General features: G+C 45.8%; 1 protein-coding gene across 10 annotated transcripts in view; it reads right to left on the reverse strand.

Moving 5' to 3' along the window:
- The window catches only part of sox1a (SRY-box transcription factor 1a), a 57694-nt gene that overhangs the window by 7372 nt on the left and 27223 nt on the right, over positions 1-23099 (reverse strand). For 6 of the 10 annotated variants that reach the window (XR_008693412.1, XR_003784178.3, XR_003784177.3 and 3 more), the window contains 2 exons: positions 18865-18954; positions 9241-9318 (listed from right to left, as the gene is read on the reverse strand). Coding sequence is in view for 3 of the 10 variants with exons in the window: in XM_041068906.2 (XP_040924840.1) it covers positions 790-1632 (843 nt within the window). In the remaining 7 variants the exon portion in view is untranslated. The other 4 variants (XM_041068906.2, XM_029136858.3, XR_003784179.3 and 1 more) reach the window with 3 other exon arrangements.

A 23099-nucleotide genomic window follows, 5' to 3' on the forward strand; every position in this document is an offset into this window, starting at 1 on the left:
AACATCTTGTGAAATTTATTCAGTTCTTCATTGCAATATCAGAGCTTTTCAGTTGCAGAAAAGCACTTAAATTACAACAGCAGTTGCCCGTCATCCTTTGAAATATTAAAATTATTCACAATTTACAATAATTAGAGTGTTACAATAAAAAGAGATGATTTCCAAGAATTAAGACACAGGCTTCTGCAAATGAACACAAATATTTAAAGAATGTGAATTTCCCATATCTTTTAAAGCACTTTCTTATGATTATGACACGTCATCTCATTTTTTCAAATAACTTACAAGAACCCCCAAAATTATGAGACAATTGAACCAGGTGCCTCCACGTGAACCTGGCGTCACCCTCAACTAAGATTGAAGGAATGGACAAAAAGATGATAGCACAATATCCAATATCTCAGCGTCTTAATCGTTATATAATTCCACTGGTGGCTATTCAAAAGAAGCCGAGATGAATATGCTATTTACCCTTCATTTACAATATCATAAACATTCTGTACAAAATGCAGGTAGTTCTGGGGACCGGGGTTATTTAGAAAAGAGGTAAATATTTGGTTATGTGTTCGTTTGCAGTTTTCAATTATTCTGTGAGTTCTAAATGTGTGTTAGAGGGACCGTCCCGTTCACTCCAGCCGTGGCGCTCTGGTAATGCTGCGGCAAGGCATGGAGTCTACTTTGCATTGACGGGTCCCCCGGCTCTCCGGTCGGTAAATACATGCTTATCATCTCTCTCAAGTCTCCGGGGCACGGACCCCGTGAGTGTGTGCTGCTGACGGGAGGGCTTACACTCGGCTCCGACTTCACCAGCGACCCTAACGTCCCCATGGCAGCCGAGGAGGAGACGCCGGAGCCTTGGTGCTGTGTGTAGGTGATCCCGCCGTAGCCGGACGGAGAAGCGTTCATGTAGCTCTGAGAGTTCGAGATGGGGCTGTACTGCAGCGCTGTCATGTCGTAGCGATGCATGGGCTGCGGGTTGTGTGAGTGGTGGTGGTGCGAGTGGTGGTGGTGGTGCGCTCCGCTGCCCGGGTGCTGGCTGTAGGCTAGCTGCGCCTCCTGCATCATAGCCGCGGCCGCCGCGGCCGCAGCCACCTGCCCCGAGTACGCACCGTTCGCCCAGCCGTTCATGTGCGCGTAGCCGGAGCCGGCGGAGCCTCCGTGACCCCCGGGGCTCTCTAACCTCTGCCCGACCCCGGATGAACTCATGCCGACCCCTAAACCAACTCCACCACCGGCAGTGGGCCCAGAAAGCAGTCCACTGGCGAGGGAATATTTGTCCTTTTTCAGCAGCGTCTTGGTCTTCCGTCTTGGCCGGTACTTGTAATCCGGATGCTCCTTCATGTGCATGGCTCGCAACCGTTTCGCCTCGTCAATGAAAGGGCGCTTCTCAGCCTCGGACATCACCTTCCACTCGGCGCCCAGCCGCTTGCTGATCTCAGAGTTGTGCATTTTGGGGTTCTCCTGTGCCATCTTCCTCCGCTGCCCGCGGGACCACACCATGAACGCGTTCATCGGTCTCTTCACGCGCTCCTGGTTCGCTTTGGACCCGCTATTCGGCCCCGTTTGCCCCGTGGTCGTGTTCGTTTGGGGGACGGGGGAATGAAGGTCAGTTTCCATCATCATGCTATACATTCACCCGGTTTTAAAAGTCGCCACCAACAGAGAAAAAAAAAAGTCTATTTCAAGATACGTCAGGCGCGCGCAGGATCGGGTGCGCACCGGATGAATGGGTTCGAAAATATACGTTCTAACCCCAAACGAATAGAATTCGAGACAAATAATCCGAAAGCGTACGTAAAAGGTTTTCCAACCAGTATTTCACCTCGTCTTCGCCTGGCTTGGTTCACATCCACTGTGACAGAATGCGTATTTGAGCCACTTTCCCTGTCGGAGTTGAGAAGTTGGTTAAAGCGGCGGCCATATGATGCGCACTGACAGCGGTTAAATGAGCCACAAGCGGCCAATGAGGTAGTAGCAGCGGAATGATTTGCATGGCGTTTGGTCAGGTGACTAGAGGACCATAGAGGAAGAACACACCGGAGGAGGAGGAGAGGGAGGAGGCAAAGAGGAGGGTCAATCCCACAAATAGCACAAGGCATTTGAAATTTCCAAACACGCTCTGAGACTCCAACTAAACCAAAATAACTAAGATGTGTTAGCGGTGATTTAGCGGCCAAACAGTGGGTGCAGCCTGTGATTACGATGACTCAAACATCTCGACATATTTTTTGAAAAATACATAGTCCCGTTCCGAATTAAAAACACACCGAAACGCAGCTTCCACATCAAGGAGCGGTTTGTGAGTGAAATCTTTTTTTTTTCCATCTGAAACAGATTTCTCTCACAGTCACCGAGCGTCACAGAAGTCTGCGCCCAAGTGCATGTTTATGCACTGGAAATAACCTTCAAGCACCACCAAAATAATTCAATTCCAGACGACTCGATGCTCACAAACCCCTCAATATCCATTTACAGACAATCTCTCTCTTTGTCTCCCTCTCCAGGGATGTAATAATGGCCTCAGCACAGAAGATGACGTGAAAGAGATTTGGTAAAACACTGTTGGTCTAAGTGAAGAAGTAAGGATGGATGAGCCATATAATGACGCCAGATCGTCGGGGGCAAAGCGCAGTTATCGCCGTCTGCTGGTGGTGCTGGATCAGTTGGCCAAGACTCTGTGTGCGGGTGAGGATTAAGAAAATGTCAGCGCTAAACCGCTGCAAGTGGACGCGTTTGTAGCTGTTGCGTTACATTTCGCACGCCGAACACGCAGTCAAGCAGCCCGTGCGTCGGCCGCGAGAGGAGAGCGTTTTTGAGTTTGCGCATATATAATCCAGATTTCACAGCTGACCTCCCCTGAAAAGCCCAATCAACCTCTAATTGAAAGGGAAAACGAAATACCACTTCCCGCGGCGAGACTAACGATTTAATCATTCAATCGTCCTTTTGCTGTTTTATTTTAATTAGAGCTTAGCTTGATATAGCCCTCTGCGTAGGGCCTGAGGGAGCGAGATCACTCGGACGGATCCATGCGTCTTTGGTAATAGGGTAAACGGGATATCACAATGGTCAGTAAACGGTTACGCTGGTCCAGGCCACGTGGCTTCAGGCCCGAGAAAGATGACAATATAATGATGTCAACCAGGAGAGGTTTTAGTGAAAGCAAGAAAAACAGGCAAGAGGGAAGAAAAATAAACGAGACTGAGCGTGGTCTCGATATTACAGCCTGACAAATGTTCCCCACGTGACAGCAAAATGCACCTTTAAAAGCAAATATTAAATTATAAAACTAAACGGCTACATAATTGCACTACTACAAATTAATATTTTAAAATGTGCTATTTCAGAATTCCCAGACGTAAAAATACATTTAAGGCACTGGCGTAAAATGTTGGTTTTAAATTCATTCATCTGAAATTTAAATTCATTTCGATTTAATGTAAGATTTGAAAGAAAAGAAGAAAGCAATAAAATTCAGCTGTTAATTGTCTTATTTCTGTTATTGTTGATATTGCGCTGCTGCTACTGTTGAGTGGATTTAAGGACCCCGGTGGTCCCTGTTTACTCGCTCGGTCATGCTCCATCAGTCACTCTTCTTTTAACAAACCTCCTTTCAAACCTCCGTGCTCCTTTGTGCGTGGCCTCTCCAGCAAGATGCGTGTGCACCGCGATTATAGTGCACGAACGGGGTTAAGGTTCAAAACCGTTATCCAACACCCCCCGCCACAAATAAATGTATAGTGAAGTAAGTGAAGGATTTTTAATATATACGTGCAGTCTCGGCGCAGACGAGCGGCCAGCGAACGTCACTGACCCTTCATTTCTGCGCTCATTCCTCCATATCCGGAAAGTAACCCTCACGCACAATGAAAGTCACAAAGCCCTAAACCCTCGGAGCATTTGGGTTACCCCCTTAATCTCTGATCTTTCCTCTCAGAGCGGAGCCAGAGCAACAATTTCCACTTGTGGTGCGTGGCTTTGCGTGTCAGCGCGAGCGAGCGAGCGAGCGAGCGCACGTGGAGCGGGAGTGAGGTGTTGGCTTCGGGGAAGGAAAGGAACCGTGGATCACCTGGATACAAAAGGTGGTTCACGTGGGTTAATTATTTAACCCGCGAGCGCGAGAGAAAGCGCATATTTACGCGCCTCAATCTACACACCCTAAAATCTAAAGACGGGTCGCTCACCCCGACAACACCTCCACCCCCACCTCTCGCCTACTGAAAAGCAAAAACACAGACAATCATGTAACGTAAACACCGTCGCCCAACCAGAGAAATGCTTCACGGTTTAACATTTACGCACAGACTATTCACTGCGCGCGGCGTATTTTTGCCTTTTTTAAATTTAGACAAATAAAGATGGCTAATAACAGATAATAACCACTCATTCTGGCACCGATAATGTCACTTCAGGAAATCAAACCGAGTCGCTTAGACAGCAACTGGTAGCACCGCGAGGAAAAGCTCTGCGCGCTCTCTCCAGCCCTTGTGACGCGCACTCGTTCCCAAAAGAGACGACAGCCCGTGGCTAAAAAACATTTCCTTCATTGCACTGAACGCACCAGAGCAAAGACGCCCGGACGTAAAGATTGCCAGGAAAAAATATTCGCTCCATTCTACAAAATCACTGAGATCCAGTTCGCTTTAAACTGCTATTTTTCCATCATTAATCTCACTTCGCGTTCACCTAAAAACAGCGTTTACGCACAAACACATATTTAACTCGTCTGAATCTACAGGTTACATTTATATCAATCGCATTTTTGCGTACGGAATTGTCATAAGCACACTTACGCATGTTCCCCTCGTTCTCTCTACTCCAGACCAAGTGGGCAGATTTGTCCCTTCACACTCCTAAAGCCGTCCTAAACCCTCCAAAGCTTCATGTAACACCGCTACTCCCACTACAGTCTGGCTGCTCGAGTGCCAAGGCCATCCATGCCCGGTGCCCAAACCCACCACTCAACACATACTGAGGGGCAGACACAGGAAGAAATGACATTTATTATACACCCTAAAAAGACAATTCCAAGTTATTGTTTCTCTCTGCGAAAGGGGCTTGCTTCTAACATAATGAAGCGTCTTTTGTGTGGCACAGAACAATACAAAACAAGTATTCTAATAAATAGCCACTTTTTTTGGCTCTCCAGGATGAATGGGCTGGAGCGGCGGGGTTCTGAAAGGCAGCTGTGCCGCATTCGGGGAGGAGGGGCGAGGACTTGGCGAAGAGCCCCGCACCCCCTTCGCCTCCTCCTGGATACTGACTCCCATTACTGATCCTGGAACAGAAAAGGATGCAAAGCGAGGGGACGCGGGGAGGGAGGGTTTTGACTTTGGAAGCTGCTTTTACGCAGGACACGCACCATTTCCAAAATGTGATCCTCCAGTCATCAAATGTTGCTTCACGTGCAATTAGATTTAATTTATATGGACCGTGCAAGCCTGTGCCTTGATCAGCACTTATGGCACATATGCACTAACAATGTGTTAAACATACTGTAAACCATGAGCGCGTACACAGCATCACAGAAGAGCTCAGCTCATCCCATTATTACAACACAGGAGGAGCCTGGTTGAGCTCCTTCATGCTAATGACTCAGGCTGACTCGCTCCTATGCCTGTTGCAGCATCCTCCCTTCAGCGTTGCCAGAGCCTCCCTGACTTGCAGCTGCTGGCAGGTGTCTTTACTTCTACATTTCTACAAGGTGAAACATTTGTGGGTCCCATAAAACTAATTTGCAGAATTTCTCCTTGTGAGATTAAATAAACCAAGAGAAGGAAAATATTTGGTTGTTGACAAATTCTGTTCACTAATGTCTCATTTTGATATAAAACTGTTTCATGAATATCTCTTTTGAAGCCACATCTATTCCCTCACATACTAACTTTTATTGTGAGAAAACCTGTATTTTCTTGGGCTGCATTCAGTAAGTCAGTGGTGGATAACCAGCTATTCCAGTTATTTACTACACTACACATTCTAACAACTTCGATGCCCTGTCACTTTCACTGATCCACCAGAGATTTCTTTGTCACTTTGCAAGATGTATTTCATCAAATATTCCCAACATACAAACCACAAAAGTTTAACTCAGACAGAAAGTAGTCAAGCTAAGTAAATGGCAAGGCTGAAGGTGTGAGGGAGCGAAAACAAGAGAGAGAGAGAGAGAGAGAGAGAGAGAGAGAGAGAGAGAGAGAGAGAGAGAGAGAGAGAGAGAGAGAGAGAGAGAAAGAGAGAGGGAAGGAGGGAGCGAGGGAGTGAGAAAGAGAGAGATGGAGATCAGGTCAGATTCAGGCTAAAAGCGTTGAGGCAAAAGTGAGCCAATCTGCTAAAAGCTCAGTTCATTCAGCTGCTCTCCAACACACATCTCCATATTCAAATACTCAGGGACCTTAGAACCAGCGAGAGACAACAACATGATGAGAAGTCACGGAGCTGTACATCTAGTATTTTGTTTCATTTACTACTTTGCCTCTTTCAACCAGGGAATGTTGAATTTTGTGGCGCTAACACGGGGTCGACCCTTAGGTATGGAGCATGTGATCCCATTTGTCTGGACTTTTAAATTAAAAATAGCCGAGAACTGAGTTCACTTCAACACGTACAGTGAGCAGTGGAAATAAAATGTGTCAAAGCATGAATCCACCACAGCCTTTAAAAGTTTGCAAATGAAAATTAAACAGGACGTTCAATACAAACAGACCTGGGGTCAAACGGCAGGAGATAATTTGAAGTTGGTAAAGGCTGAACTGCTTAATGTGTGGACCTCAGCCACATGTTTGAGTAAACTGCATAATGCGCCGTGTCCTTATTAAGTTTGGAGCAGGATGGTAACCCCAAACTGCCAAACTTAAAGTGCGATTTTCCACAAAGAGAGCATAACATGCCATTCAAATCTGGGGCACTCTTGTCTACAAGCAATTTGTTCCTTTGTTGCTCCATGTGCTCTATTTTCATCTTCGTCTCTTGTTAGAATCGTAAGAGAAGAGCATATAAGCGCTTGATGGAGTGGTGAGTCAGAGACAGGATGACATGAACAAGTGAGATTGAGAGTGAAGAAAAAAAAGAGAGAGAGAGAGAGAGAGAGAGAGGGAGGGAGAGAGAGACCAGAGAGGCCAATGTCAATCCCACAGCAAACAGCAGTGGATAATCATGGGCTTTAGGAAAACACTGTGTCCATAATGCTATTACCCAGGATTACCTACTCCAGCAGAGAAGGCGCGACTCTCTTCACAATGTACCACAGACCTTTCAGATAATCATCTTATCACAGATGACAAACCCAGAAGAAACATCCTATTATTCAAGAAGGGGCGAAAAAAATCTACAGCATGTTTGGATGAAGACATATTGTAATCCTAAATTATTCGAGTGGAAAAATATAAGATTTTGAAATTAGCACACCAGTCGCTTCTCGGCGCTCACTCTTCCATTCTCTCACTGTCTCTTTCTCCCAGGGCGCTTTCTCCTTTTCCCGCAGGTCAATTAGAGACAAGATTTTATGCATTGTTCAGCTTATCAATTAGCCATAACACCTTCCCCTCTGATTGGTCTGTAATGAACGTAATGGTTTTAACAGTCAGGAGTTGCAACTCTTAGAGGTGCTGTGCTAATGGTGTCGCCACGGAGATGGAGTCACAGTAACAGCTCTGCGGAAAAGCAGGAAGGAGGAGGAGGAGTGGGGGGCAAGTCAGCTCTCCCTAACACATCTCTAATTAGAGCTCACAGTCAGTCATTACTGATGTAATAGGGTGTAACACTAATGGCTATCAGGCAAGCCCCCACAAACAACAGAGGGGGGCTCTTGTAAGGTGAGAGGAGCAGAAAATTTATGGAGGAGGGGGGGGATCAGGAGATCGTGGTGAGGAGATGAGGTGAAATGGAAAGTTGGGGTGTGGAGTTGGGGGAGGGGGGTCAAGGAGTGAGGAGAGTGATTAGGGGGAAAGTGCGCCTCGCAGCACAGACGGTTTTTAAGTACAGTAGTCAGACAAGGTCAGAGCCCATTAATGGAACATTTTTCTTTGATGATAGTGGAATATGTCGCGTGAGGCTTCGGCCAGATATGGAGACTGACAAGACAAAAAAAAATGGCTAAGAAATGAAGGCGGCGCGAGCGGCCTGCTCGCTCGGGGCAGGCAGGCGGCTGAAAGGCAGCCGGAGCGGCAGCGAGGGAAGAAAGCTGCGAGACGGACTCCTAGTTAACCACTTTGCCACTTAGACCTTGTTAGCACTGATGCACTCTGCGGCCCATTCAGCTCGCGATGCATGTTTTTACACTTTTCAGCTCCAAATTGCCGCGGCTGCAGCCAAACAGAGTGACAGAGGTAAAGATAAGGAAGGCGGATGACAGGAAGCCAATAGGACGACTGATAAGTGGGAGAAATGAAACGCGGGAGCGCGAGATGGATAAAAGTTCTGCTCAGCGGCTCAGAGCAGGAGCCGAAGTCTGAGTAACGTTTGTAAAAGCAGATCTATGGATTGACTCACTTTAATGTGCATTGTATCTTTGCTATTCGTGGCTCCACGTTGACTCTACGGGTGACGGTCATGTCAAGGTTAGAGATGCCTGCCTTCAAAATGTTGCGTTCACAAGCAGCTTCTGCTTCGTTTCAGACCAGACATTTGTAGAAGCTCAGAAGCCAAGTGATGTGTTTGATTGACACGTCTGTATTTTGCTAGTTTCATATGATGCATTACAATATATGTAGCATGAAAGAAAACTTAAAGTGCTGTGTTAAACCTACTCAGCAGGCAATGTAAACATTACAAAGCCCATTAATCAGACTGTCCCTGAACGATACACAGTGTAGCTCACATTGTGTGTGTAAGCTTTTGTGTAGCTTTACTAACAACAGTGGTAGCAGCTTGGCCTTTGAGAGAGCGGCAGGGATTCGGAGGGGGGGGTTGTCTCTCTATTCCTGAACTTAGCCTTGAAAGTGTGTGTGTTATGTCTGAGACTTGTGTGTGTGTGTGTGTGTGTGTGTTGGGGGGGGGGGGCATCCTCAGTTGCCTAACTCCAGTCCCTCACCCAGAATTTGAAATAAGGTCATGGTCCCCGGGAGGCCCACAAGTCAAAGCATTCCTTCTTCACCTGCCCTTTAACTCGGCGCCTTCTTTTCTTAATTTAACTCTTCACCTGGGCCCCACGTCTTCCACTTTCCTCTACTCATCACTCCTTCTGACACACCTCCAAAAGGACCACATGGGCATCAAAGGAGTGGAAGCATCAGAGCAACTCACCCTCTTCAGCTGTGCTCACGTGAAATATTGTCTTCAGCTCAGCTGGAGTCTGATTTGGTTTGTTTTTCGTCTCAGGCTCTGGGAAAAAAAAACACAGAAGCATCCAGTCATGTCAATGGGCCTTAAAAATGTAATTTGATTGGAGAAATGAATTTTATGGATTAGCAAAGCAATAAACGTAAAAAAACTGGCATCGTTAGTTGATAAGGCAGGTAATAAGTGCATTGAAGCAGGCGGCTTGTGTGCATGTGTATCTGTGTCTAGAGCAGCACAGATGCATATCCAATAGGACGCAGAGCGAGCAGGACAATAACACACCATTCTTATGCTAATCAAGGAGGCCATTAATGTTTACATTCAAAATCAGCCCTTCCAAAGAAATACATTCACTCCCTGCTAAACTGGGATAATTAGTTCCCTCTTAAACCCATATTCCATTAACTCAGGTGAATCCATCCGAGTTTCATCAAATTTCTGCTTCGTTTTGCATGATAATGCAATTTAAAAGCAAATGACATATTCAGACTACTCGGGGCGGGAGAGCACCTATGAGAAAGTAATATATGTGTAAAAGGCTTTTTATTCTATTTTCCGTGTATCTGCAAATATTTAAAAGTGTTTCCTATAATTCCGTGTGACTGATTTATGCATAAATTAACATATTTAAATGTAAACAGCTTATTGGCGATTAGCGGCTATTGTATTAAATGCTCCCTGCTGGTTGTCTGCACACTTTGTACATATATATATTTCTGTATATATGTATATATACACTACATATTATAATGTAACCCTGATGTCGTGTGGTTGACACTGTTGTTTTTCTCATTTAAAGGGATTTACATCCACAGAGAACCCCCCCAAACAGCAGTGGAATAACAGACAAGCACCTTTAGCCTCCTCCATTTGCAGAGTGACATACTTGTGTGGAGGGAAAGTAAAGGTCTATTGATTCACATTTTTTCCTCAAGAATAGTTCTGCAGCGTTACACTTTATTCCCCCCCGGCGTCACAAAAACCTTCAAAAATTCACCTCATTTCCCCTCTCAGATTTTACCCAGCAGCCATGTTTGTTTATATATCGCTTTGTAACGCAGACATTTATTGTGCTGAAAAAACACTTATGATTTATATGGTAGCTTGCTTTACATGTCTCTCTCTCTCTCTCTCTCTCTCTCTCTCGCACACACATGCACACACAATGTAATGGATAGGAGCTGGCTGAGGGCGTCTGTCAGGGGCGACTGTTCTAATCAGAGCAGTGGGGAGAGAGATAAAGGAGAAAATAATGAGTGTGGCATCGGGCCTTTCATAGCGCAACAAAAGGCCACGGGATCAGATAGACACACACAATGTGGAGAGGAGAGGAAGGGAGGAGAGGAAGGGAGAGGAAGAGAAGAGAGAGGGAGGGAAAGGAGGAGGCAGAACGAGGAGAGAGAGAGAGAGAGAGAGAGAGAGAGAGAGAGAGAGAGAGAAGGGGAACGAGGGATGGATGGGAAACGGGCTTGCTAATAAGCCTTCCTGCACTGTAGGTGATGTAGGTAACTGTAAGCAAAATTATAAAACGCACGCTTCTGTCTGGCTCTACTCAAAGGGCGCCATCAAATGGGATGGCGAGACGCTTCTATGAAAACACGAATCATTTCACTCAAGCCGGGAACTCATAATACACCATATATCCATACACATCCTTCCATTTGCCGCCTCAGAATACTTTCTCGGCCTCTCGCCCTCCGTCTTGCCGCTGATTAGCGCTGCTTCATTTACTGTATGTGATAATTTCCAGTCATCGTTTGATTATTAATGCTTAATTTACCCAGATTACACTCTTTTAATTATTAATGCCTAATTTAGCCTGATGACTCCAATCATTAGACAGCACCCATACTGAAAGCAAACAACCTCAGTGGTCTCCCAGTGCACCAACACAGCCTCTTCCGCGGATAATGATACTGTTCAGAGAAGCCACTGGGCCTGTGAGTGTTAAGTCAATGCCCACGTTTTTACACAAACTCCCATCAAACTTTAAAGAGAAAAGAAATACTAATTAGAAACTGCAAGCTAGGAGAAATGAGCAGGCAGACTCAGAACAGAAAATCCTATTCAGAGACTTAATGAGCTTGTCGAAGCTGAATAATTGATTTCTAATTCTAGCCTGCAGCTGTTGACCCAACCGGGGAGTGTTCTGAATGGAGCTGAAATATGTTGCGCTCCAACTTGGCGCCGTGTGGGTTCTGGTGGCGGAGCCTCCACCGAACCCGCCCATGTCTACGTCGCGCTTTGGGTTTTAGTTTGGATCCAGCAAAGTTTCCACTGGTAATTACTTGATTTTGTTGCCGACTTCAAAAAAAATTCATCACAGGTATTTCCCCTGACAACCTAATCCTCCTTTAGATCTTGTGCAATACTCTAAGACTGGGCTCAGTTTAATAAAAGGCTGTTATGGTTTGGAGCGGGTGAAAGCCCGGCGACGCAAACTCTCCCAGCGCACGAAGCGTTGGGAACCGCGCTCCATATCAGATTGTAGGTGTTTTATGTTTCGCTCATTTGCTGCGGAGTGATTCTTTGTTGCCCTGTGTGCGCGATCATATCCTGGGGGCTCTGGGGCAGAAGCAGCACAGAGTAGCCTGTGTGTGAACCACAGCCGCCCAGCGTCCCTGTAAGATGACCTCACGGAAAATAGGCCTAATTATTGCCGTGACAGCCCGTGCTATCATATTCTGCCAGATCAGTCACTACATAGACGGAGGAGGGGGGGAGAAAAATTAACAGAAATATATACCACTGGGCCACCAAACCGCCCCTAAACTGAGCTGCCCATTTATTTTTAATACCCTAATCAGCAGGTCCCAAAGGTGGTTTGGCTCTCACTCACCTGCACAGACAGACACAGGTGAGTACAGGTAAGGCAGTGGGGGGTGCAGAGAAGCCGGATGATCCACAAACTAAAGCTAAGCTCGCACATCCTCCTGCAGAAATAAGTCACGATGTCCAATCTTTCCACGCATACCGTCAGTTTCAGGAAAGACGTCGTTGTTTAGAAACTGTCTTTGTAGGAAGACGACAGAGGACGCGATGAGCAGATACAGAGTTTAAGGTGGACAGCGGTGATTAACCCCAGGACTGTCCTGTTCCTGACGCCGTAGTCATTAGAGTTGGATCATTATATGATAGATTTCAGGGCTATTTGCCCGGTTTTGTTCCCGGAGACAGAATCGCGAGAGACACCCTGGGAATGGGACATACTACACCGACAGCTTCCTCCGTGAGAAAAACACCCAGACACGGCAAACATCAGCGCGCCGCCATGACGCGTGGACGAAAGCCGCTTCTGTGTGAGTGTTACGTTCACGTCCAAGGCCGTTCAACAACAGCAAGACAATCGAGGAAGAAATATCTGTTTGAACGCTCAAACACAGCAGGAAGTTTGGAATTTATGTTTACGATATCAAAGGTTCTGTCAGCTTGTTTAAAACTGTGCTAACCAGAAAATGTGAGCTTTAGTTGCATTCCTCACATCTATTTTAGTCATTCTACTAACAGAAACCTGTTGTTTAAATGAAATAATTCTAAAAGTAATATTTAAACAATTACAGACTGAAAACAAAGCCACAAACAGACACAGGTGCAAACGCACACGCGCGCTAACGCTGGGATAGCGGTGCAAAGCTAGCGCTGCGATCGGGTCAGCCTCCTTAACACAAGTGCTTTCGTTTGCGGTTCTCCGATTGTGTCCGCAGTGTTTGTGTGCATGTCTGTGTTTACGTCGCTTTTTGCTGGGAAAGAAAAGAATACAGCAGTGGCCCTTGTAACCCGGCCCTGCCCTCCACCTTCGCACTGTCACTGGCCGTGTGTAGTGTGTAATAGGCACTGACAGTCGCGGTGCAGGTCAGGAACCCTGTGGCCCCGTCTAATTGAGGCTAAGGATCCCGGCTTGTCCTGCCATCTATAATTAACCACATCATCTGCAGCCGTATGAAAGATTCAGCTGGACTGGGAGTGGCCGACACACGATCCCGCTGTTGGTGTTTACTGCTCCTGCGTACAAATGTGTGTGTGGACCGATAGCAGGTGATATGATGCAGTCTCTATCGACAGGACGCCACCTGAACGTTTTCATGCAATTAATCCCAAAATGATCATTTGAGTGGGTATATTTTTTCAGCTTTACGGCAACTTTTGTAATGTTTTTTCAAAATAAAAGCCACTTGTGCAGAGAGCCACAGCCCTGGTCAATAAAATTCGCAGGAGCCCCTCATGCATTCTCTACACCCCCCCCCCAGAGCTTGATCTTTGCCGTGACAGAAACTTGAAGTGTACTCTTCCCCTTCAAACACCTAGGTCCTGCCTTCCCCTGCCCTCTCCTCCTCCTCCACCACCTCCTCCACGCTCTGCTCTCTCGTCTCACCCTACCCCACTCAGCTCCTCTCCCCTTCCTGTCGATGCCTTTGAAATACGGCTTTCAAAAATGCTGCTTTTTGAATTAATGAATCATTTTTCGCCAGGTGTCGTTGGGGGAGGAGGGGCGGGTTGGGGGGGTGGGGGGTGGTGGGGCTTGGCTGAGGGAGTGAGGGCTAATAAATACAGAGTGGAGAGAGTCTCACCATTACCAGTTTCCTCCCCTCCCTTTGCCCGATGCACCTCCACCTCTCCACACACACACACACACACACACACACACACACACACACACACACACACACACACACACACACACACACACACACACACACACACACACACACACGCACACACGCCTTTGCTTTCCTCCCACAGCCCTACACCCCCAGCCCTAGATGAAAGGCCTGGCTCGTTCCTGTACCTTTAATTTAAAGCTGAAAAGGAAAACGAGAGCGGGGGTGCGAAACACGCTTATGAATATGGAGAAAATTGAATGAGAACCGTCCCTTTGAATAAATCAGTATGAATGTCCCTTGGCCTTGTTGGGAGGAAGGTCGCAAGAGACCCTTGGATATACAGATGGAGAGCAGCTTGATGGCCCAGTGTGTGTGTGTGTGTGTGTGTGTGTGTCTGTGTGTGTGTGTACTATATGTGTCCTTGTTATGTGTATTTGCATATGCTTTGAGAAGTTTAGACTATTCGTGATGCTGTTATTGTCAGTTCTTAAAAGAATGAAAATTAAATAAATAAACGCTGACGACTCAAACACTGTCAAAGCTTCTACTTCACGCAAAATATGAAAAATTACATCTTAATAATAAAATTAGTAGGAGGTCGTGACATGTCTAATTTTCTTCTGAAAAATTATTTGTTTATTAATAGATTTGGTCACAATTAATCTTAGACAATTTTGATAATCACATCAAAGTAAAATTAAGTTCAAATGAAAAAGTATCAACAAACAAAGACACAAAAACAATTTGAAAATGTTATTTGGGGAATTAATATTGACATTTTCTCCAAAAGATTTTTTGGACAGATTTGGAAAAACATCAGTACAGTGTTGCCCGCAAGTTTCAATGTAATAAGGTAAAAGTCACACAAAATCTTGTTACTGTAAGAATAGCTTTAAATATGTTATTAGCAAATGTTGAAGCCCAACTGGAGCCTTAATTGAATTGTTTGGTTGGAAAGCTGGTAAATCAAAGTACAGCAGCAACCCTTGACAGAATAAAAACAATCAAGTAAATATTTTCCAACACATGGAACAAGCGTTAAGGTGGAGTATAAATCAATAACATATTATAACATTATAATAATAAATCTTATGTCTTATTTGTTAGGTTGTACCTGCAGTAAACACGAGCTACTTTTGATGGGTTTGTCCCAGTTGTTAATGATTCAGCCATTGTGTGTATGACTCTGCCAGATTATTTCAATCACTGATCATAGTTGGTGGTTGTAATAGCACACACATAAGAATTGGGTGAAATAAACAAGAAATGTACCTTTAAAAATACTTTCACTTCCTCTACTCGTCTTTCCTACTCAACTTTAACAGCCTGAAGAACACAGCTGGGAATAAAGAACAGAGCACAGGGGACTGGGGATCGCTTCTATCCTGTGTGAGATGGATGCAGGGAAATTTGAATTTCCACAGTTTCCACAGATTCGTCCGCCGCTAAGCCAGAACAATGGGCGAAAGCCTGCGAGACGATTCCACTGCTACGCTTGGCACCTTCCAAACACGCTGGCTAGCCTTTTCTGTTGCCACACTTGTAGCTGACCTCACACCCCCCCCCTCTCGACGTCGATGTCGAGATACAGATTCCGATTGTGGCACAATAGACCCAACGTTTCAAAACATCTTCAGCAGCGACGCACTGGGAGAAACCAAATGAGCGAAGTCTGCTAAAACAATGACAAAGACAACGGGAGCAGAGGAGGTCAGGCCGACGCGGGGATGAATGGAGCGAGCTCAACTGGGTGACAGCGCTGCGAGGCAGAAGCCACCACTTTCAGGAGGAACAGTGCTGCCAGTCTAAGGTTCACTCAAGGAAAGCCGGTGATGCCGAAGGCTGCCGGAAGATTACTGTGTAGACAGATGACACCAGAACAGCTTTGTTTGGCTTGAATGAGGAGAGGTCCGCTGTGATCCCACCTGTGAAACATGGAGGCAGTATTACCAAGCTGGGAGCTGACTTTGCTGCCTCTGGACGACCTTTTGAAGGGGACAAACGAATGTCCCATCCACACGGTGTGGGTTCAAAGGCACACGCACGTTGTTCACACTGGCGCTGGCTACGTGTCGCCAGCAATTACCGATGACGCTTCACGTCAAGATAAAAATAAAAAAGACATTAAAAAAAACAACTGAGTTGAGCATTAAGCCAATTAAGCAACGTCGTCTACGTAACGTGGTGGATTCCAGTTCAAAATAAGATCAATTACTTCCCTTTATTAACCGTATGATGGAACAGTTGAGTCACACTAGATGGTTATATTTAACAGGACGGCACTGTTTTTTATGCTATACGTTCATCCATATCTTAGTTATACCTCTGAAACTGAAACGCACCTGTTTACCAGTTCAGGAAGGAGCCGGCTGCACTCAGCGCGCTTTAAAACAGACCCATCAGCGATGGCGTATTTAGTGTCAGCCTGTGAGTTCTGAACAAAATCTAATGGGCAACATAGCTGTCTAATTTTTTGAAGCTAATGGCCCAGATCGCATAAACGTCTTGGAGACGCCACATGGACGCATTGTAATGCAGCGATAGCGCGTGCGCGCGAAGGCGGCAGGGGTCGAGCGCAGCGAGGCTAATTAGTTTTCCAGCGCATAAACGAGAGCGCTGAACGGCAAAATGCTTCGACGTGCAGGTTCAGGGCGACGGCCTCGATGCCGGGAGACGAGTCTTTACTTTCAGCTCCACCTTTCGCTTTTTGTCTTTCACGCCTCCCCATCATCCTGCTTGAGGAAGTCTTACCGTGCAGCGAGCCATAATGGTCCAGCGGAACGCAGGAGATTTGAAACTAATTTCCTTTCAGTAGAAGCACAAACGTTGAGTGAGTTGAGCTGCATTAAAGTCTAGGCGGAGTTTGCAAAGGGCAAACACAAAGTGCAGCTGCACCTATTCATACGTTCTCATCACATGCCACAGGTTGCACAGTGGCAACTCATTACTGTAAATGGACATTATGGATGAAATTTCCTTGATTTAGAACATGTAAAAAAATATTAACGAGCGGATTAATTTTTGTCAGATTGAGAAGTTTGTATCAGGGCCACGCAGCTCTTAATTAGCCAGAAGGCCTCAGGTGCTGCAGAGTCCTTCAGCGAGGGACATCTGTGGCCGGCGGTGGCTGGAAGGCCGCGTCATCCAAACCTCAATGGCTAATGAGCAAACACAAGGATTTTCTCTCCGTTTAATTATCGTCACAATGAATGAATTCCGGGTCCTTTCGCCTGTCGTTCTCGGCGTATTATCTTCCCATCAGCCCGTCAATCACCGCGGCCCAGAAAACCCGAGCCCGCCGAGGCAAACATAGATGCACGCTGTCACCCGCGCGCGAACACAGATACACCCAAACACACACACAAAGCAAATCAGATCAGCTAATTAAGACGCGGCGGCTGAGTGGGAAGGAAACTCAAACAAGGCCGGACAGATGTCTCACTCCGGTGGCTTCAGAGGAGGACAGAAAGAACACAGGGCCATGTAATGTGATTTAGTTATAATGCTTCCAGGTCAGGGGTGATGGCTGCACTGCTGGGCAGCGGAGGAGCAGCTGACAGGCGTGTAACTAACCATGACGGATGGGAATTCAATGGACTGCCTTCAGACACGTGGGACGGGAGCAAATTACGTGGCCGACCACCTCGTCAGCTCGAACCAAGGAGAAGATTCATTTCTTCATTCTTTTGACACATGTTTGGTCTGTAATCAAGTCAGAGCATGTGGTCTTGTTAAGGAAATCCTCCACTTTGACTCTGCTGGAGTAATGTCCAGACACAAAGGAGCGATATGATGATTAATGAGAAAAGAAGCCCCAGTGCTCCAATATCGAAAACCAACCAAACCAGTCCTTAGCCTTGAGTCCTTCGAAGCCTCAAGGCTCAAACATAAACTTAAATAGGACTAAAACTGCCAGTCTATGTACAATCTGAGTCTACGTGGTGAAAGTAGTGCATTAGTGAATCTACACAAGATGCTTTCAGGTACAGAGATGCGTGTAGGTCACCGGCACGCTCGCAGCACTAACAGAGGAATCACTGCACAAGATGGAAAGAGGTCTCACATTTACATGTGTAGATGTGTAGAGTGACCCAGACAAATCAAGTTAATGGGTATCTGCAGTCAGGTTTGTAGGGCACAGCTGAAGAAGAGACCAAGTAATATTTACATGTGCGTGACAGTAAAACATGCATCATGTCGTTGCTTTTGGTAAAGAAAGAACTACTGCTACCAGCTTCAACCCTCACTCCCCAAGTGGAATAAAATCACATGTTGCACATATTATAATCAGCGAAGGGACAAGAGTTGCCTTTTAGCGTGCACTGTCATGATGAGCTCCAGTGAAACACAGCAACGTCAATCAACCACTGCCATGGCAACCGCCAACCGACCCACCAAAAGGCATGAAACACTGATTTAATACTTTCAAGATTGGAACATTGGGCTAAATACTGGTAGTGCTGCTTTATTATCATTTAAAAGTATTTATTACTACAGAAAACATGAGGGTAATGTCCATACTGGTGAGGTTATATGTGGTATTAGTATATACACATATATCTATATATACACTAAGGGAAATCCTCATTTTGTGGAATAAAAAAAACAGACATTTTAAGCTCAAGAGACATCAGAGGTGAACGCATAAAAGCAGGGGCGCTGAGATGAGCTATTAAAAGACAAGGCGAGCTGCAGACACGGGCAGGGAGGAGGAGAGGGAAGGAATGAAAGCAATGAAGGGTTAATACATTTTGCCTATTATGCTCCCACTCTTTCTAACACTCCTAGAAATTAATAGGAGAAATTAGCAGAGCAATTACCACTTTTAATTGGACTAATTCTTCTGGTCCTGTCACAGCTGCATCCAGAGGTGCACTTTCCAACCTCCTCTCACGCGTCCTTTTTACCCTTTCACAAACGCTATTATTAATTTCACGGGGACTTCTTTGACACCTGAACCACCGAGGGTGAACTGCTGTCAGCTTACCTTGATTATTATCTTTCATTAGTACGGCTCTGTCTCTGTTTTACTGCTCATCCTCCGTCCCTCCGTGCTCCATCACTTCATCTCTTATTCCTGAAGAAAGAAAAACAACAGTGAATGGGGAAAAAGGCTTGGATTTACAAATCCACTACTACTAATCGTCTACATAGTGTAGAATGCAGATGCAAACAGGTGGACGTGCATAATACACTCCACTTGTGCTGCTGTGGTGTGAACTACCAGATAAACCCCAACCTAATGGGCTGCGACTCCCATTAACCCCGGGTCTGTGAGAAATGCCGCCGAACGCAACCTGTGACACGCAAACCTAGAGAAACCGGGGAAGGGCAGCGCCACACGCCGATGGCTTCATTGTTTAATTTGACCAAACAAATTGACCACAGCAGAGAAGATGCCCTTTCCTCCCTCTCCAGCGTGAGCACAGACTCGCTCGCCGTTGCTCAACGCCGCCGCCGGGAGCGATTCATTGATTCGATTGATCCCGGAGCTCCTCACTCCAGATGGAGTCAAACTGTATTTTTCACGCGGCGAGGAGCGGACGGGAGCATCTGTTGCCCCTGATAGCTTTGACTTATTTGACTTTTCCTGACACAGAGGGATGGGCGCCGGGGCCGAGGAGCCTCCGATACGCTCACCACAATGCGTTAAGCCGGAGCGGCGGCAGCGATTCCCAGCGGGGGGCCGCGCGGAGAATGTCCTGTCCTTATGGGCTGATGGGAATCAGTGGAAATCAATAAGCAATGATAGACTTCTGCTGTCCAGTCAGCTAATCCTGTTAGTGATAGCTGCGCATTTAATCGAATGGTTGCGCACACACACGCACACACGCACACACGCGCGCACACACACACCTCCAAGTACACTTAACCCCATAACATTGTCCCGGATAAGATCTACAGATCTTCCACACACTCTCTCCCCGCTGTCATTTTGTTGAGACAAGCAGCAATTTGAGAGACAATTCATTCTGCAGTTAGAGGAGAATCAGTCAATTTAATAAATCCTTTGCTCATAGTCCAAGTTGGACCAGATTGCGGGAACATTTTCACTGGAGCTGAAGACGCAGAATAAAGACACATTTTGTCCCTATGATCATTCGATAAAGGATCTCCTTTTTGATATGGAGATCAGTACAATGCATGGAGTGTATGGGAAGCTGAGCAGAAATGGATTTCCTTTGACAAAGACGATCTCTCCACATGCTGTATACATATCAAAGTGACATAAACCCTGATAACTACTCTCAACACGCGAGCCACACATATATTGCAAAGTATTTCTGGGTTAATACTTTAACCCCCCTCCCATGAGTGAATAGACATTATAAAAGCAGCCCCCAGTGGCACATGTTTAAAGGTACATTAAGAGAGCACATCAATTGTAGATGACATAATCCCCAGCCCTCTTTTCAGTCACTCTCTCACTTCCTTAATCTCTCCGTTCTTTAACCCTCATCTTCTAAGAGGCTGAAAGCTCCCTTCATCTTCTCCTCAAGCTTGCAGAGAAGCCACAAGCCGCCTGGGGAGAGAGGAGAAGCAGTATTACCACAGCCTGATTAAATTAGCACCGTGATGCAGATTTCCCTCCTTTCTCTCCTCTCGCCTGTGCGGCATCTTCAGAAATTTGACGGACTTGTCACAGGAGCGTATGCATCCTTATATAAACAGGCTTATACGTATATACTGTAAACATATATGTGTGTTTTTATTTAAGTAACCTGTTTGTCAAAAGGAGGAATTCTGACTTGATTTATAATAAAACTTGAGCTAATAGGAGTTAATGCAATCTGTTCTCTTCTCCTCGGTCCTTCTAACCCTCAGTAACCTCCAGCCTCGCCCGGATCTCCTCCAGGCAGTTGGTGAAGTACTTTAATTACAAGGTTTCTACATCCAAATAACAAGAGGTTTACATAAGTCCCGCATGAGCTGCTCATTAAGCACAAGGCATTCTCTCCATCCTCGACTAACCTCCTCTAACGCGAACAGGGACGAGGGCGTGCGAGCTCCCACAATGCACATCCCATAAGCTAAAGTTAACACTAGGCAAAGTTCACTCCCTCACGACCAGGTTAACACTTTCCACGCGGACTACATTCCAGCTCCGACACTGATTAAATTCCATCTATCTGAAGCTAATTAATCATATCCATTGTGTCTAATAATATAATAAGAAAGGTGCTTAGTTGACACTAATTCGTCTAGTGTGTTCAGTACAATATGCCAACTTCAGATATTCATTTTCTAATATAGACATTTACCAAGATAATACATATGAAAATTGTCTGAAATGTTGTCAAGATTCTAGTCAGGTCAGGAGCTACTACAAGAAGAGGCCGGTCAGTTCTTACTATTAATTATAATTTACAAATGCTATCTTATAACAAACTGCATATAACAGTATTCTGTCTCTCCTCACTGCTTGGAATTTTGCAGGATGTCTTCAAATCATAATTTATCAGACAATATGAATAAATAAAAATAAAATCTGGCCACCATATGGAAATTGTGCAATTTTATTACTCCTGGCCTTTCAGTGTCTGAGCCAATGCCATATTCCTGCTTCTTCTTCATTGACCCCATCCTGACTCCACCCATCTGCTCCAACAAGGTGATGTTTATCTCCAGCAGGAGGAAATTAAAGCCTTGCTTCATGAGCAGCAGATATGCAAATCTTATACAGTGCAAATAGATTGCAGAGCTACGGCGGAGGGTGTGTGTGTGTGTGTGTGTGTGTGTGTGTGTGTGTGTGTGTGTGTGTGTGTGTGTGTGTGTGTGTGTGTGTGTTGCGTTGCCCATTGAGCTCCACTGATTTGAAATCCAAATCAAGCCACATGGAATTACAAGGCACACGTGGCTCCCCAAAAATCTGGACTTCGAGATATTAAGGAAAATAAATAAAGAGGAGAGGGCGGCGAGCTAATGGCCGAGCGAGAAATTAAAAAAACATTATTTATTCAGCTGCTCCATCGGGGCAGATACGGTTTAATAACTCTTGTTCGACCACAGGTGAACGCTTATCTGAAGCTCTGACACGCAGCATGGAAATAAGTTCCTCTGATATCACCATTACGTGGGATATGTATTTTCTTGAACTCGCAAAATTGGAAAGTAATAGTGGCCGCGGGAAATGCCTTGCAGTTGTAGAGTATGTAATTTTGATATGCATTAGTGTTATTGTCAGGTGGGGTGTATGGGCTGGTTCCTCGTGTGATTGCAGGTCTGGCTTGTATTGTGGGAGGGAAGCAGACAGGAGAAGATAGTATTAAACCTGTCCTTGCCATTCCAATCGCTCTGCATGTTTCTCTTTATCATTCTGCCGTTTCTATCCACTTACGCTATAATTAAGTTTCCTGACCCCTGCCTTGCAGCCTTAACTAGGCATTGGGAAATATACAGCCACTGCAGATCTCTTAGCCTGATGTGCTCTCTCCCGCTCTCCTCTCCCGCCTCCCTCTCATGCCTCCTTCCCCGTTTCCGAAAATCTCCCTCTCCCAGCGTCTCTCTCTTTCTTTCTCTGAGTCTCCATGGCACTGTAATGGAATAAGAATTATTAATCGAGTAATTGTGTGGAACACATTAGTTTGCATTGAATTTCTCTCTCTCATTTTCGATGCCTGATTATCAGGCCATTGGGCAGACTCTGCCCCCCCCCCCCCCCCCCCGCTCCCCTTCACCTCTTTACCCGCCACACTCCAAAAACATAACACATGCCCACACACAGACACACACCGGGGTGGATCACACTTCCACAAATGGCATAATCTCCCCGTCATTCTTGTGTGTGCGCACGGACAGACACGCACAAGCTCACAACCTGCGTGCACACAAAAGGCTGGAAACGTATGTTTGCATCACACCTGATGCTTAATGTGATGGTGGGGGGGGCGGCTCCTGGCAACTGGGGGATGTTTGCAATGTCCCTTTAGCCCCCCCCCCCCCCCACAGCCACGCAAACAGAAAATAACCTCCAGCTTATGTACAAACAAATGATAAAAGTAGAGAAACCCCAACATCAGAGCTGGCGCTGACATTCATCATAAAACCCCCTCTTCAATCATAATTAGTCTAATTAATTTAAATCAGCATTGGATGCCTATCTAAATACAGTGACAACATAAAATGAACATCCTCCCTGCAGCACATAGCCTCAGCCTATATGTTCCCATAGTGAAACACACCCTCGTAGGATTAGAGCAGAAGAATAGGGGGATTATTATT

The sequence above is a fragment of the Betta splendens genome, chromosome 21 (assembly GCF_900634795.4).
Source record: "Betta splendens chromosome 21, fBetSpl5.4, whole genome shotgun sequence".
In the NCBI taxonomy this organism is placed as follows: domain Eukaryota; kingdom Metazoa; phylum Chordata; class Actinopteri; order Anabantiformes; family Osphronemidae; genus Betta; species Betta splendens.